General features: G+C 62.4%; 1 protein-coding gene across 1 annotated transcript in view; it reads left to right on the top strand.

Annotated features, from left to right (window-relative positions):
• The first annotated feature begins 485 nt into the window (after nucleotides 1-485).
• The window catches only part of LOC139585701 (A.superbus venom factor 1-like), a 40,936-nt gene continuing 25,202 nt past the window's right edge, over nucleotides 486-16,219 (top strand). Inside the window, exons 1-14 of the mRNA XM_071418546.1 lie at nucleotides 486-726; nucleotides 2,450-2,642; nucleotides 5,487-5,646; nucleotides 6,566-6,636; nucleotides 7,199-7,293; nucleotides 7,388-7,470; nucleotides 7,569-7,659; nucleotides 8,410-8,512; nucleotides 9,239-9,359; nucleotides 10,356-10,471; nucleotides 11,598-11,744; nucleotides 13,894-14,106; nucleotides 14,855-15,049; nucleotides 15,969-16,127. Of these exons, the coding sequence (XP_071274647.1) occupies nucleotides 620-726; nucleotides 2,450-2,642; nucleotides 5,487-5,646; nucleotides 6,566-6,636; nucleotides 7,199-7,293; nucleotides 7,388-7,470; nucleotides 7,569-7,659; nucleotides 8,410-8,512; nucleotides 9,239-9,359; nucleotides 10,356-10,471; nucleotides 11,598-11,744; nucleotides 13,894-14,106; nucleotides 14,855-15,049; nucleotides 15,969-16,127 (1,854 nt within the window). The 5' untranslated portion in view covers nucleotides 486-619. The remainder of the gene's footprint in view (nucleotides 727-2,449; nucleotides 2,643-5,486; nucleotides 5,647-6,565; nucleotides 6,637-7,198; nucleotides 7,294-7,387; nucleotides 7,471-7,568; nucleotides 7,660-8,409; nucleotides 8,513-9,238; nucleotides 9,360-10,355; nucleotides 10,472-11,597; nucleotides 11,745-13,893; nucleotides 14,107-14,854; nucleotides 15,050-15,968; nucleotides 16,128-16,219) is intronic.

Genomic DNA, 16,219 nt, shown 5'->3' with positions numbered 1-16,219 from the left:
GGTGGCCGGAGGTGACCAAAGTGGCCGAAAGTGACCAAAAGTGACCAAAGGTGACCAAAGGTGGCCGGAGGTGGCCGAAGCCACCCCCACTCCCCCTTTGTCACCGGGGTCCCCAAGGTGTCACCCCCAGACCCACACAGGTGACCAAAGGTGACCAAAGGTGACCGGGGGTGACCGAAAGTGACCAAAGGTGGCCGCAGGTGACCAAAGGTGGCCGGGAGTGGCCGCAGTGGCCGAAGGTGGCCGGAACCCCCCCCACTCCCCCTTTGTCACCGGGGTCCCCAAGTGTCACCCCCAGACCTACACAGGTGACCAAAGGTGACCAAAGGTGGCCGCAGGTGACCGGGGGTGACCGGGGGTGGCCGGAGCGCCCCGCCCCCACCCATGGGGGAGGGGTCAGGGTGGGGGCGGGGCTCGGGTTACCCAATAACCCCCCCGGGGCCGCCCCCATAAAGGGACAAGGGACCCCCCCCCCCACACCCCCCCCCGTCCCCGTCCCTGTCGCTGTCCCTGTCGCCGTCGCTGTCGCCGTCCCTGTCGCTGTCGCCGTCCCTGTCGCTGTCGCCGTCCCTGTCCCTGTCGCTGTCGCCGCCGCTGTCGCCGCCCCCTCCCTGCGGCCATGGGGGCTCCGGCGCTGCCCCCTCCTCACCCTCCTCATCCTCGTCCTCTCCTCTTCCTCCTCCTCGGATTCCTGGCGCTGCTCGGGACCCCCGCCCGCGCTCAGCTGTGAGACACTGGGGACCCCCACCCATGGGACCCCCACCCATGGGACCCTCACCCAAACCCACCCATGGGACCCCACCCAACCCAAACCCACCCATGGGACCCCCACCCAAACCCACCCATGGGACCCCCACTCATGGGACCCCCACTCCAACCAAACCCCACCCATGAGACCCCCACCCCAACCCAACCCATGGGACCCTCATTGGGAACCCCACCCATGGGACCCCCACCCAAACCCACCCATGGGACCCCCACCCATGGGACCCCCACCCATGGGACCCCCACCCAAACCCACCCATGGGACCCTCATTGGGACCTCCACCCATGGGACCCCCACCCAAACCCACCCATGGGACCCCCACCCAACCCAACCCCACCCATGGGACCCAAACCCAAACCCACCCATGGGACCCCCACCCCAACCCCACCCATGGGACCCCCACCCCAACCCCACCCATGGGACCCTCATTGGGACCCCCACCCATGGGACCCTCATTGGGACCCCCACCCATGGGACCCCCACCCCACCCCAAACCCACCCATGGGACCCCACCCCAACCCCATCCCCACCCATGGGACCCCCACCCCAACCAAACCCCACCCATGGGACCCCCACCCCCGTTCAAGGGACCCCCATGGAATCCCCTTTTTTGGGACCCCCCCCCCCCCACCCATGGGTGCTGTGGGAACAGATTTTGGGGTTTCTGGGTGCTCTGAGGCCCCCAAAGCTTTGTGAGGTCCCCAAGGTGGTTTTGGGACAGATTTTGGGGTTTCTGGGTGCTCTGAGGTCACCAAAGGTTTATGGGGTCCCCAAGCTAATTTTGGGACAGATTTTGGGATTTCTGAGGTCCCCAAGGTGTTTTGGAGCAGATTTTGGGGTTTTTGGGGCAGATTTTGGTGTTTCTGAGGTGCCCGAGGTGTTTTGGGACAGATTTTGGGGTTTTGGGGGCAGATTTTGGGGTTTTGTGGGAACAGATTTTGGTGTTTCTGAGGTGCCCAAGGTGTTTCTGGGGCAGATTTTGGGGGTTTCGGGGCAGATTTTGATGTTTCTGAGGTCCCCAAGGTGTTTTGGGACAGATTTTGGTGTTTCTGAGGTGCCCGAGGTGTTTTGGGACAGATTTTGGTGTTTCTGAGGTTCCCAAGGTTTTTTGGGACAGATTTTGGTGTTTCTGAGGTCCCCAAGGTGTTTTGGGGCAGATTTTGGGGTTTTTGGGGCAGATTTTGGTGTTTCTGAGGTCCCCTAGGTGTTTCGGGGCAGATTTTGGGGTTTTCGGGGCAGATTTTGGTTTCTGAGGTGCCCAAGGTGTTTTGGGACAGATTTTGGTGTTTCTGAGGTCCCCTAGGTGTTTTGGGGCAGATTTTGGGGTTTTCGGGGCAGATTTTGGGGTTTTTGGGGCAGATTTTGGGGTTTTCGGGGCAGATTTTGGGGGTTTTCGGGGCGGATTTTGGGTGTTTTGGGGCAGATTTTGGGGTTTTAGGGGCAGATTTTGGGGTTTCGGGGCAGATTTTGGGTGTTTCGGGGCAGATTTTGGGTGTTTTTGGGGCAGATTTTGGGGTTTTGGGGCAGATTTTGGGGGTTTTGGGGCAGATTTTGGGGGTTTCGGGGCAGATTTTGGGTGTTTTTGGGGCGGATTTTGGGGATTTCGGGGCGGATTTTGGGGTTTCGGGGCAGGTCCCTGTGCCCCGTGCCCCCCCAGCCCCGGCCAGCCCCGGCTGTCCCCAGGGTGACCATGGTGACCCCGGCCGTGCTGCGGCTGGAGACGGACGAGCGGCTGCTCCTGGAGGCCCCCGGGGTGACCGCGGCCACCCAGGCCCTGCTGCTGGTCCAGGACTTCCCCCAGAAGCGCCAGGTCCTGTTCCGGAGCCACGTGGAGCTGAGCCCGGAGCAGGGCATGATGGCCACGGCCACCATCAAGGTACGGTCACTGTCACCGTGTCCTGGTCACTGTCACCATCATGGTACGGTCACTGTCACCATGCCCTGGTCACTGTCACCATGTCCTGGTCAGTGCCACCATCCCCTGGTCACTGTCACCGTGTCCTGGTCAGTGTCACCATGTCCTGGTCAGTGCCACCATGTCCTGGTCAGTGTCACCACCCCCTGGTCAGTGTCACCATCCCCCCCTGGTCAGTGCCACCATGTCCTGGTCACTGTCACCATGTCCTGGTCAGTGTCACCATCCCCTGGTCAGTGCCACCATCAAGGTACGGTCACTGCCACCATGTCCTGGTCAGTGTCACCATGCCCTGGTCACTGTCACCATGTCCTGGTCAGTGTCACCACCCCCTGGTCAGTGTCACCATCCCCCCCTGGTCAGTGCCACCATGTCCTGGTCACTGTCACCATGTCCTGGTCACTGTCACCATCCCCTGGCCATGGCCACCATCAAGGTACGGTCACTGTCACCGTGTCCTGGTCACTGTCACCATCATGGTACGGTCACTGTCACTGTGTCCTGGTCAGTGCCACCATCAAGGTACGGGGTCACCTCCCTCTGGCCACTGTCACCATGCCCTGGTCACTGTCACCATCCCCTGGCCACGGCCACCATCAAGGTACGGGGTCACCCCCCCACCCTGGTCACTGTCACCATGTCCTGGTCAGTGTCACCATGTCCTGGTCAGTGCCACCATGTCCTGGTCAGTGCCACCATCAAGGTACGGGGTCACCTCCCTCTGGTCAGTGCCACCATCCCCTGGTCAGTGTCACCACCCCCTGGCCACGGCCACCATCAAGGTACGGTCACTGTCACCATGTCCTGGTCACTGTCACCGTGTCCTGGTCAGTGCCACCATGTCCTGGTCAGTGCCACCATGTCCTGGTCACTGTCACCATCATGGTACGGTCACTGTCACCATGTCCTGGTCAGTGCCACCGTGTCCTGGTCACTGTCACCATCATGGTACGGTCACTGTCACCGTGTCCTGGTCACTGTCACCATGCCCTGGTCAGTGTCACCATGCCCTGGTCAGTGCCACCATCAAGGTACGGTCACTGTCACCATCAGGGTACGGTCACTGTCACCGTGTCCTGGTCACTGTCACCATCCCCCCCGGTCACTGTCACCATCCCCTGGCCACGGCCACCATCAAGGTACGGTCACTGTCACCATCATGGTACAGTCACTGTCACCGTGTCCTGGTCAGTGCCACCATGTCCTGGTCAGTGCCACCATCCCCTGGTCATTGTCACCTCCCTCTGGTCAGTGCCACCATCAAGGTACGGGGTCACCTCCCCCTGGTCACTGTCACCATCCCCTGGTCACTGTCACCATGCCCTGGTCACTGTCACCATGCCCTGGTCAGTGCCACCATCAAGGTACAGTGTCACCTCCCCCGGTCAGTGTCACCATCCCCTTCTGGTAACTGCCACCACCCCCTCCGGTCAGTGCCACCTCCCCTGGTCACTGTCACCACGCCCCTCTGGTCACCGTCACCTCCCCCTGGTCACTGTCACCGCTTCCTTCTGGTAACTGCCACCACCCCCTTCCGGTCAGTGTCACCTCCCCGGTCAGTGCCACCACCCTGTGGTCACTGCCACCACCCCCTTCTGGTAACTGTCACCTCCCCCTGGTCACTGCCACCCCCTCTGGTCAGTGTCACCATCCCCCAGTCACTGCCACCTCCTGGTCACTGTCACCCCCCTGGTCACTGTCACCCCCCTGGTCAATGTCACCACCCCCGTCTGGTCAGTGTCACCCCCTGGTGACCAGCACGGGTCACTGTCCCCTCTCTGGTCAGTGTCACCCCCTGGTGGCCAGCACGGGTCACTGTCCCCTCTCTGGTCAGTGTCACCCCCTGGTGGCCAGCACGGGTCACTGTCCCCTCTCTGGTCAGTGTCACCCCCTGGTGACCAGCACCGGTCACTGTCCCTGCGGTCACTGCCCAGGACGGGAAACGGGAACTGACCCTGAGCGGGGGTGGGGAATGGCCGGGGGAGGGGACAGTGGTCACTGCTGGGGACAGAGGGCACTGCTGGGGACAGTGGTCACTGCTGGGGACAGAGGGCACTGCTGGGGACAGTGGTCACTGCTGGGGACAGCAGGGTGGTCACTCCTGGTTTCCATGGGGATGGCCACCTCCAAGTGTCCCCACAGATGTCCCCAATGTCCCTGTGGATATCCCCAATGTCCCCAGTGCTCCTGTCCCCGTGGATGTCCCCTGTCCCCACAGATGTCCCCAATGTCCCTGCCCCTCTGGATGTCCCCAGTATCCCCACTGTCCCCAATGTTGCCAATGTCCCCTGTCCCCAATGCCCCCTGTCCCCAATGTCCCCAATACCTCCTGTCCCACACATGTCCCCAGTGTCCCCAGTGTCCCCCTGTCCCCCTGTCCCCAGTGTCCCGAATCCCCCCACTGTCCCCACTGTCCCCAGTGTCCCCCGTGTCCCCATGTCCCCCCTGTCCCCAGTGTCCCCACTGTGTCCCCTGTCCCCCATGTCCCCACTGTCCCCATGTCCCTACTGTCCCCAATGTCCCCAGTGTCCCCATGTCCCCAATGTCCCCACTGTCCCCCCTGTCCCCAGTGTCCCCATGTTCCCCATGTCCCCCCGTCCCCACTGTCCCCAGTGTCCCCAGTGTCCCCATGTCCCCAATGTCCCCAGTGTCCCCCTGTCCCCATATCCCCAGTGTCCCCAGTGTCCCCATGTCCCCTGTCCCCCATATCCCCATATCCCCATGTCCCCTGTCCCCCCTGTCCCCAGTGTCCCCATGTCCCCACTGTCCCCATGTCCCCACATCCCCAATGTCCCCTGTCCCCAGGTGCCAGCCAAGGCGCTGCCGCAGGCGCCAGGGAAGCCGTTTGTGGCGGTGACAGCGCGGGTGGGCGCGGTGACACTGGAGAAGGTGCTGCTGGTGTCCCTGCAGAGCGGCCACATCTTCGTGCAGACCGACAAACCCATCTACACCCCGGGCAGCACCGGTGAGGGGACACCTGGGGACACCTGGGGACACTGCGGGGACACTGCGGGGACAGCTGGGGACACCCTGGGGGCAGCTGGGACACCTGGGGACACTGTGGGGACACTGCAGGGACACCTGGGGACACCTGGGGACAGCTGGGGACAGCTGGGGACACTGCGGGGACACCCTGGGGACACTGCGGGGACAGCCTGGGGACACTGCGGGGACACTGCGGGGACAGCCTGGGGACAGCTGGGGACACTGCGGGGACACTGCAGGGACAGCTGGGGACACCTGGGGACACTGCGGGGACACTGCGGGGACACCCTGGGGACAGCTGGGGACACTGTGGGGACAGCCTGGGGACACTGCGGGGACACTGCGGGGACAGCTGGGGACAGCTGGGGACACTGCGGGGACACTGCAGGGACAGCTGGGGACACCCTGGGGACAGCTGGGGACACTGCGGGGACACTTCGGGGACAGCTGGGGACACTGCGGGGACAGCTGGGGACAGCCTGGGGACATTGGAGGGGATGGGGACACCGAAGGGATTGGGACACTCTGGGGACACCTCATGTTGTCACCTCACCTTATCCCCTGTGTCCCCTCATGTTGTCCCCCTTGTCCCCTCTCCCCTTGTCCCTTGTCCCTTGTGTCCCCTCCCTTGTCCCTCAGGTCCTCCTCTGCTCCCCTTAGTCCCCTGTGTCCCCCCCAGTGCTGGCTGTCCCCACGTGTCCCCTGTGTCCCCCCTCACCTTGTCCCCTGTGTCCCTTCACGTTGTCCCCTCACCTTGTCCCCCTTGTCCCTTTTCTGCCCACCCTGTCCTTGTCCCCTCACCTTGTCCCCTTCCAGTCCCCTGTGTCCCCTCCAGTGCTGGCTGTCCCCTCTCAGTCCCCTGTGTCCCCCCTGACCTTGTCCCCTGTGTCCCCTCCCAGTGCTCTGCCGCCTCTTCACCGTGAACCACCTCATGCAGCCGGTGGCCAAGACGGTCACCGTGGAGATCAAGGTGGGTGACACAGAGGTGACACGGGTGGGTGACACGGGTGGGTGACACGGGTGTGACACGGGTGTGACACGGGTGGGTGACACAGAGGTGACACGGGTGTGACACAGGTATGACATGGGTGTGACACGGGTGGGTGACACAGAGGTGACACGAGTGTGACACGGGTGTGACACGGGTGGGTGACACAGGTGTGACACGGGTGTGACACGGGTGGGTGACACAGGTGGATGACACGGGTGTGACACGGGTGTGACACAGGTGGGTGACACAGAGGTGACACGGGTGTGACACAGAGGTGACATGGGTGTGACACAGGTGTGACACGGGTGGGTGACACAGGGGTGACACGGGTGTGACACGGATGGGTGACACAGGTGGGTGACACAGAGGTGACACAGAGGTGACACGGGTGGGTGACACAGGTGTGACACGGGTGGGTGACACGGGTGTGACACGGGTGGGTGACACAGGTGTGACACGGGTGGGTGACACGGGTGTGACACGGGTGGGTGACACGGGTGTGACACGGGTGTGACACGGTGCCACCCACGTGTCCCCTCAGACGCCCGACAACGTCATCATCAAACAAATCCCGGTGTCGTCCCCGACCAAAAACGGGATCCTGTCCCTCACCCACAACCTGCCCGAGGTCATCAGGTGGGTGTCACCGTCCCCCGCGGTGGCCTGGGGACACCCCCGGCACTGTCACCTCCCTGTCACCTCCCTGTCACCTCCCTGTCACCTCCCCCAGCTTGGGCATGTGGACGATTTCGGCCAAATTCGAGGATTCTCCGGATCAGGATTTCAGCACCAAATTCGAGGTCAAGGAATACGGTGGGTGAGGGGTGAGGGTGGCCTTGGGGACATCGGGGGCTGTCCCCAGGGGGTGGCGGTGTCACCGTGTCACCGATGTCACCAATGTCACCCTGCAGTGCTGCCCAGCTTCGAGGTGTCCGTGATTCCTGAGGAGAAATTTCTCTACATCGACAGCCAGGAGGACTTCAAGGTGTCCATCCTGGCCAGGTGACACCAAAATGTCCCTTTTTGGGGACAACAGTGTCCCCTCGGGGGTCACAGCTGTGTGGGGGGACAGGGGACAGCTGGGCTTGGCTGGTGGCCCTGGGGGTGGCACGATGGGGACACGGCGTGGCTTGGGGACATCGGTGGTGGTGGCAGGGATGGGGTGGCAGCATGGGGACATGGGGTGACATTGGTGATGGTGACAGGGATGGGGTGACAGGGACAGGGAGGGGACATGGGGACATTGTTGGTGGCAGGATGGGGACATGGGGGGACATGGGGACATGGGGTGACATTGGTGATGGTGACAGGGATGGGGTGACAGGGACAGGGTGGGGACATGGGGACATTGTTGGTGGCAGGGATGGGGTGACAGAGATGGGGTGGCAGCATGGGGACATGGGGTGACATTGGTGATGGTGACAGGGATGGGGTGACAGAGACAGGGAGGGGACATGGGGACATTGTTGGTGGCAGGGATGGGATGGCAGGGACAGGGGTGGCAGCCTGGGGACATGGGGGGACATGGGGACATTGGTGGTGGTGGCAGGGATGGGATGACAGAGATGGGGTGGCAGCATGGGGACATGGGGACAGTGACACAGTGACAGGGTGGCACAGTGGCACAGTGGCGTGGTGTCTGTCCCCAGGTACCTGTGGGGACAGGAATGGCTGTAATGGGGATGTGCAGGGGACACAGTGACACAGTGACACAGTGACATGGTGACACGGTGGCACGGTGGCTGTCCCCAGGTACCTGTACGGGAAGCGCGTGGACGGGATGGCCTTTGTCCTGTTTGGGGTCATGGTGGACGATGAGAGGAAGAGCATCCCCCAGTCCCTGCGGCGCGTCCCGGTGAGCCTGGCACTGCCACTGTCCCTGTCCCCAGCGCTGCCACTGTCCCTGTCCCCAGCGCTGTCCCGGTGAGCCTGGCACTGCCACTGTCCCTGTCCCCAGCCCTGTCCCCAACCCTGTCCCGGTGAGCCTGGCACTGCCACTGTCCCTGTCCCCAGCCCTGTCCCGGTGAGCCTGGCACTGCCACTGTCCCTGTCCCCAGCGCTGCCACTGTCCCTGTCCCCAGCCCTGTCCCGGTGAGCCTGGCACTGCCACTGTCCCTGTCCCCAACGCTGCCACTGTCCCTGTCCCCAACCCTGTCCTAACCCTGTCCCCAACCCTGTCCCCATGTCCCCAACCCTGTCCCCAGGTTCAGGACAGTGACACCGAGGCCATGCTGTCCCCCTGCTGTCCCTAACCCTGTCCCCAATGTGTCCCCAATGTGTCCCCAGGTGCAGGACGGTGACGCTGACGTCCTGCTGTCCCTAACCCTGTCCCCAATGTGTCCCCAATGTGTCCCCAATGTGTCCCCAGGTGCAGGACGGTGACGCTGACGTCCTGCTGTCCCTAACCCTGTCCCCAATGTGTCCCCAATGTGTCCCCAGGTGCAGGATGGTGACGCTGACGTCCTGCTGTCCCTAACCCTGTCCCCAATGTGTCCCCAATGTGTCCCCAGGTGCGGGACGGTGACGCTGACGTCCTGCTGTCCCTAACCCTGTCCCCAATGTGTCCCCAATGTGTCCCCAGGTGCAGGATGGTGACGCTGACGTCCTGCTGTCCATGGCTCAGCTGCGCGAGCGCTTCCCCAAGCCCCGGGAGCTGGTGGGACACTCCCTCTATGTCACTGTCACCGTCATCACCGAGTCGGGTCTGTGCGGGGACACGGGGGGACACGGGGGGACATGGGGGGACACGGGGGAATATGGGGAGACAGGGACAGTGAGGGGACATGGGGGGACACGGGGGGACATGAGGGGACAGGTACAGCAGGGGGACCCAGGGGACAGGGACAACGAGGGGACAGGGACATCAGGGGGACATGGGGGGACACGGGGGGACAGGGGGGGATAGGGACAGCAGGAGGACACAGGGGACAGGGACAACGAGGGGACAGGGACAGCAGGGGGACATGGGGGGACACAAGGGGATACAGGGAGACAGGGACAGTGAGGGGACACGGCGGGGACATGGGGGACATGGGGAGACATGGGGGGACACGGGGGGACAGGGACAGCAGGGGGACACGGGGGACAGGGACAACGAGGGGACAGGGACATCAGGGGGACATCAGGGGGACATGGAGGACACGGGGGGACATGGGGAGACAGGGACAGTGAGGGGACACGGGGGGACACGGGGGGACATGAGGGGACAGGTACAGCAGGGGGACCCAGGGGACAGGGACAACGAGGGGACAGGGACAGCTGGGGGACATGGGGGGACACAGGGGGACATGGAGGGACATGAACAGCAGGGGGATATGGGGGGACATGAGGGGACACGGGAGACAGGGACAGTGAGGGGACACAGGGGGACATGGGGGGACAGGGACATCAGGGGGACACAGGGGACAGGGACAGCAGGGGGACATGGGGGGACACGGGGGACAGGGACAGTGAGGGGACATGGGGGGACATGGAGGACACGGGGGGACAGGGACAGCAGGAGGACATGGGGAGACATGGGGGGACAGGGACAGTGAGGATGGAGGGACACCTGGTGACATGGCCACCATGGTGTCCCCACAGGCAGTGAGGATGGAGGGTGGCAGGGGGACATGGGGGGACAGGGACAGTGAGGATGGGGGACACCTGGGGTGGGGACAGGGCCCGGAGGTGACACGGCCGCCGCGGTGTCCCCACAGGCAGTGACATGGTGGAGGCCCAGCTTGGTGACATCAAGATCGTGACGTCCCCCTACAGCATCCACTTCACCCGCACCCCCAAGTACTTCAAGCCGGGGATGCCCTTTGACCTCATGGTTGGTGACGTCTTGGGGACAGCGGTGGCCCAGGGTGGTGGCACGGGGACCCACGGGGTGTCCTGGGGCGGGGACAGGGCACAGCTGGGGCTGGAGGAGGAGTCGGTGCCTGGGTGATGTCCCCGTGTCACCTGAGAGGGGCTGGGGACCAAGAGCTGTCCCCGTGTCCCTGGGGTGGCACTTGCTGGTGCCAGTGTCCCTTTGCAGTGCCACCGCCCCTTCCCGGTGTCACCGCCCCTTCCCGGTGTCACCGCCCCTTCCCGGTGTCCCTTTGCAGTGCCACCGCCCCTTCTCAGTGTCACCACCCCTTCCCAGTGTCATTGTCCCCGGTGTCACCACCCCTTCCCGGTGTCATTGTCCCCGGTGTCACCACCCCTTCCCAGTGTCCCTTTGCAGTGTCACCACCCCTTCGCAGTGTCCCCTCCCAGTGCCACCACCCCTTCCCGGTGTCATTGTCCCTTCCCACTGTCCCCTCCCAGTGCCACCACCCCTTCCCAGTGTCCCTTCCCAGTGTCACTGCCCCTTCCCAGTGTCATTGTCCCCAGTGCCACCACCCCTTCCCAGTGTCCCTTCCCTCACTCCCACGTCCCCCCATCCCTCAGTGTCCCCTCCAGGTTTATGTCACCAATCCCGGTGTCCCCTCCAGGTTTATGTCACCACCCTCAGTGTCCCCTCCAGGTTTATGTCACCAACCCTCAGTGTCCCCTCCAGGTTTATGTCACCCTCTCAGTGTCCCCTCCAGGTTTATGTCACCAATCCCAGTGTCCCCTCCATGTTTATGTCACCACCCCCGGTGTCCCCTCCAGGTTTATGTCACCACCCTCAGTGTCCCCTCAGGTTTATGTCACCCTCTCAGTGTCCCCTCCAGGTTTATGTCACCAATCCTGGTGTCCCCTCCAGGTTTATGTCACCAATCCCCGTGTCCCCTCCAGGTTTATGTCACCAATCCCGGTGTCCCCTCCAGGTTTATGTCACCAATCCCCAGTGTCCCCTCCAGGTTTATGTCACCACCCCCGGTGTCCCCTCCATGTTTATGTCACCAATCCTCAGTGTCCCCTCCAGGTTTATGTCACCAATCCCCGTGTCCCCTCCAGGTTTATGTCACCAATCCCGGTGTCCCCTCCAGGTTTATGTCACCAACCCTGACGGGTCCCCAGCGCCGCGTGTCACCGTCGAGGCCGATGGCTTCCAGGGCCAGGTGTCCACGCGGGGCGATGGCACGGCCAGGCTGGTCCTCAACATGCCGGCCACCAGGGACAGCGTCCCCATCACCGTGAGTGGGGACACCGCTGTCACCTCACCAGGGTGGCCCAGGGCTGGGGAGGTGACCGGGGCTTGAGGTGGCTGAGGTGGTGATGACCACGGCTCAGGACAGCAGGACTGGACATTGGTGATGGTCAGTGCACTGTGGTGGTCAAGATGTCCAGAGACCTCCATAGTGGCCAAAATCTCCATAGTGGCCAAAATCTCCATGATAACCAACACACTTCCATGATGGCCAAGACCTCTATGGAACCTCTGTGGTGGCCATGCCCTCCATGATGGCCAAGCCCTTTGTGGTGGCCAAGACCTCTATGGAACCTCTATGGTGGCCAAGTCCTCCATGATGGCCAAGCCCTCCATGATGGCCAAGTCCTCCATGATGGCTCCTCTATGGAACCTCTCTGGTGGCCAAGCCCTCTATGATGGCCAAGCCCTCCATGATGGTTCCTCTATGGAACCTCTCTGGTGGCCAAGCCCTCCATGATGGCCAAGGCCTCTATGGTAGACAAGACCTTTATGGAGCCCCTATGGTGGCCAAGATCTCCATGATGGCCAAGATCTCTATGGTGGCCAAGTCCTCCATGATATCCAAGACCTCTATGGTGACCAAGACTGTTATGGAGCTCCTATGGTGGCCAAGCCCTCCATGATGGCCAAGACCTCTGTGGTGGCTACAACCTCAATGGAACCTCAATGGTGGCCAAATCCTCCATGATGGTGGCCAAAGCCTCTCTGGTGGCCAAGACCTTTATGGAACCTCTGTGGTGGCCAAGCCCCCCATGATGGTTCCTCCATGGAACCTCTCTGGTGGCCAAGACGTCCATGATGGCCAAATCCTCCATGATGGCCAAGGCCTCTATGGAACCTCTGTGGTGGCCAAGGCCTCCATGATGGCCTAGCCCTCCATGATGGCCAAGGCCTCTATGGAACCTCTCTGGTGGCCTAGACCTCCATGATGGCCAAGCCCTTTGTGGTGGCCAAGACCTCTATGGAACCTCTCTGGTGGCCAAGTCCTCCATGATGGCCAAGCCTTCCATGATAGCCAAGCTCTCCATGCCGGCCAAGACTGCCATGATGGCCAAGGCCTTTATGGTGGCCAAGACTTATGGAGCCCCTATGGTGGCCAAGATCTCTATGGTGGCCAAGACTGCCATGATGGCCAAGCCTTCTATGGTGGCCAAGCCCTTTATGGTGGCCAAGCCCTCCATGATGGTTCCTCCATGGAACCCCTATGGTGGCCAAGCCCTCCATGATGGCCAAGCCCTCCATGATGGCCAAGACCTCTATGGAACCTTTATGGTGGCCAAGACCTCTATGGAACCTCTCTGGTGGCCAAGCCCCCCCATGATGGCCAAGCCCTCCATGATGGTTCCTCTATGGAACCTCTCTGGTGGCCAAACCCTCCAGGATGGCCAAGGCCTCTATGGAGCCCCTATGGTGGCCAAGCCCCCCCATGATGGTTCCTCTATGGAACCTCCATGATGGCCAAGCCCTCCATGATGGCCAAACACTCCATGATGGCCAAGGCCTCTATGGAGCCTCTCTGGTGGCCAAGGCCCCCCCATGATGGTTCCTCTATGGAGCCTCTCTGGCGGCCAAGGCCTCTATGGAGCCCCTCTGGTAGCCAAGGCCTCTATGGAGCCTCTCTGGCGGCCAAGGCCTCCATGATGGCCAAGCCCTCCATGATGGTTCCTCTATGGAACCTCTCTGGTGGCCAAGGCCTCTATGGAGCCTCTCTGGCGGCCAAGGCCTCTATGGAACCTCTCTGGTGGCCAAGGCCTCTATGGAGCCTCTCTGGCGGCCAAGGCCTCCATGGAGCCTCTCTGGCGGCCAAGGCCTCCATGATGGCCAAGCCCTCCATGATGGTTCCTCTATGGAACCTCTGTGGTGGCCAAGGCCTCTATGGAACTTCTCTGGTGACCAAGCTCTCCATGATGGTTCCTCTATGGAGCCTCTCTGGTGGCCAAGGCCTCTCTGGAGCCTCTCTGGCGGCCAAGGCCTCCATGATGGCCAAGCTCTCCATGATGGTTCCTCTATGGAGCCTCTCTGGTGGCCAAGGCCTCTATGGAGCCTCTCTGGTGGCCAAGGCCTCCCCGCTGCCCCCAGCCCGGCCCGTGTCCCTCCCCGCTGACCGAGTGCCCCCGTGTCCCCTGTGCCAGGTGCGGACGGCGCAGGAGGGGCTGCCCCCGGAGCGCCAGGCCTCGCGGCAGATGACGGCCCAGGCCTATCGCAGCCAGGCCGGCTCGGGCAACTTCCTGCACCTGGCGGTGGCCACCACCGAGGTCCAGACCGGGGAGAACCTGGCCGTCAACTTCCACCTCAAGACCAGCGACAACAACGTCCGCAACTCCGTCCCGTTCTTCACCTACCTGGTGGGTACCCGCGGTTGATCGGTGGTGCCCCCACCTTGGCCATCTGGACGTCCAGGGACCTGGAGGAAATTTGGATGAGCATGGGGGGCCCTTGAGGGACTTGGGAGGTCCTTGAGGGGTTTGGGGGGTCCTTGAGGGGTTTGGGAGATCCTTGAGAGGTTTGGGAGGTTCTTGAGGGTTTTTGGAGGTTCTTGAGGGGTGTGGGGGGTCCTTGAGGGGTTTGGGGTTTGGAAGGTCCTTGAAGGAACTGAGAGGTCCTTGAGGGACCTGGGAGGTTTCACCTACCTGGTGGGTACCCGCGGTTGATCGGTGGTGCCTCCACCTTGGTGACCACCTGGACATCCAGGGACCTGGAGGACATTTGGATGAGCCTGGGGGGACCTGGGAGATCCTTGAGGGGTTTGGGAGGCCCTTGAGGGGTCTGGGAGGTCCTTGAGGGGTTTGGGAGGCCTTGGAGGTGTTTGGGAGGTCCTTGAGGGGTTTGGGAGGTCCTTGAGGGGTTTGGGAGGTTCTTGATGGAACTGAGAGATCCTTGAGGGGTTTGGGAGGTCCTTGGAGGTGTTTGGGAGGTCCTTGAGGGAACTGAGAGGTCCTTGGAGGTGTTTGGAAGGTTCTTGAGGGGTCTGGGAGGTCCTTGAGGGGTTTGGGAGATCCTTGAAGGACCTGGGAGGTTCTTGAGGGACCTGGGAGGTCCTTGAGGGGACACTGAGGGGCGTCCAGGTGGTCACCAAGCCTGGGTTCCTGGCAGATCATGACCAAGGGCCGCATCCTCCGAGCCGGCCGGCAGCGGCACGAGCCCGGCCAGAGCTTGGTGACCATGACCCTGCCGGTGACGCCCGAGCTCATCCCGTCCTTCCGCATCGTGGCCTTCTACTACGTCCTGCCCGGCGAGATCGTGGCCGACTCCGTCTGGGTGGACGTCAAGGACACCTGCATGGGCTCCGTCAGTGTCCCCTGGTGGTCCCAGGGGGCTCCCAGGGGGTCTTGGAGACGTTGGATGGGCCTTGGTGGTGGTGGAGTGGTCCTTGGGGTGGCCCTGGAGGCACCTGGGAGGTCTTGGAGCTGTTTGGGGGGTCCTTGAGGCACCTGGGAAGTTCTTGAGGGGTTTGGGAGGTTCTTGAGGGGTTTGGGAGGCTCTTGAGGGAACTGAGAGGTCCTTGAGGTGTTTGAGAGGTCCTTGAGGTGTTTGAGAGGTCCTTGAGGGATCTGGGAGGTCCTTGAGGGACCTGGATGGCCTTGAGGTCCTTGAAGTGGCCCTTGAGGGATCTGGGAGGATTTGGAGATGTTTGGGGGGGCCTTTGAGGGGTTTGGGAGGTTCTTGAGGGGTCTGGGAGATTCTTGAGGGGTTTGGGGGGTCCTTGAGGTGTTTGGGGGGTCCTTGAGGGGTTTGGGAGGTTCTTGAAGGAACTGAGAGATCCTTGAGGGGTTTGGGAGGTCCTTGAGGGAGCTGGGAGGTTCTTGAGGGGTTTGGAAGGTTCTTGAGGGAACTGAGAGGTCCTTGAGGTGTTTAGGGGCCCTTGAGGGATCTGGAGAACCTTTGGAAGGGTTTGGGTGGCCTTGAGGGACCCTTGAGGGATCCGGGGGATCTTTGGAAGGGTTTGGGAGGACCCTGAGATCCTTGGGGACCTTTGGAAGAACTCGAGGGGACATTGAGGGACCTGAGTGGCCCCCGGTGGGGATTTGGTGTCACTTGTGCGGTTTTGGACACTCCACGAGGAGCTTGGACATCTCCAGGGTGACCCAGGTGGCCCTGGTGGCCCTGGTGGCCCAGACATGAAGCCCATGTCCAAATGTGGTGTCTCCTGTGACAAAAGTGTCTTTTGGGGACATCCTGGGGACGTCACCTCCTGTGTCTGTGGCAGCTGGTGGTGAAGGGGGCGACAGAAGGTGACAACCGTGTCCAAGAGCCGGGGTCAGGGATGAGGCTGCACATCGAGGGCGACCACAAGGCCTACGTGGGGCTGGTGGCCGTGGACAAGGGGGTCTACGTCCTCAACAAGAACAAGTTCACCCAGGCCAAGGTGGGTGGCCCTGTCCTCCATGTCCCCTGGTGGTGGCCACCATGGTTGTGCCTGTCCCCATTGGTCCTTGGTGGTGGCCACCATGGTTGTGC

This window comes from Agelaius tricolor, unplaced genomic scaffold (assembly GCF_023055355.1).
Source record: "Agelaius tricolor isolate 1412-34295 unplaced genomic scaffold, bAgeTri1.0.p SCAF_88, whole genome shotgun sequence".
NCBI lineage: Eukaryota > Metazoa > Chordata > Aves > Passeriformes > Icteridae > Agelaius > Agelaius tricolor.
This window is presented reverse-complemented; position numbering and strand designations above follow the sequence as displayed.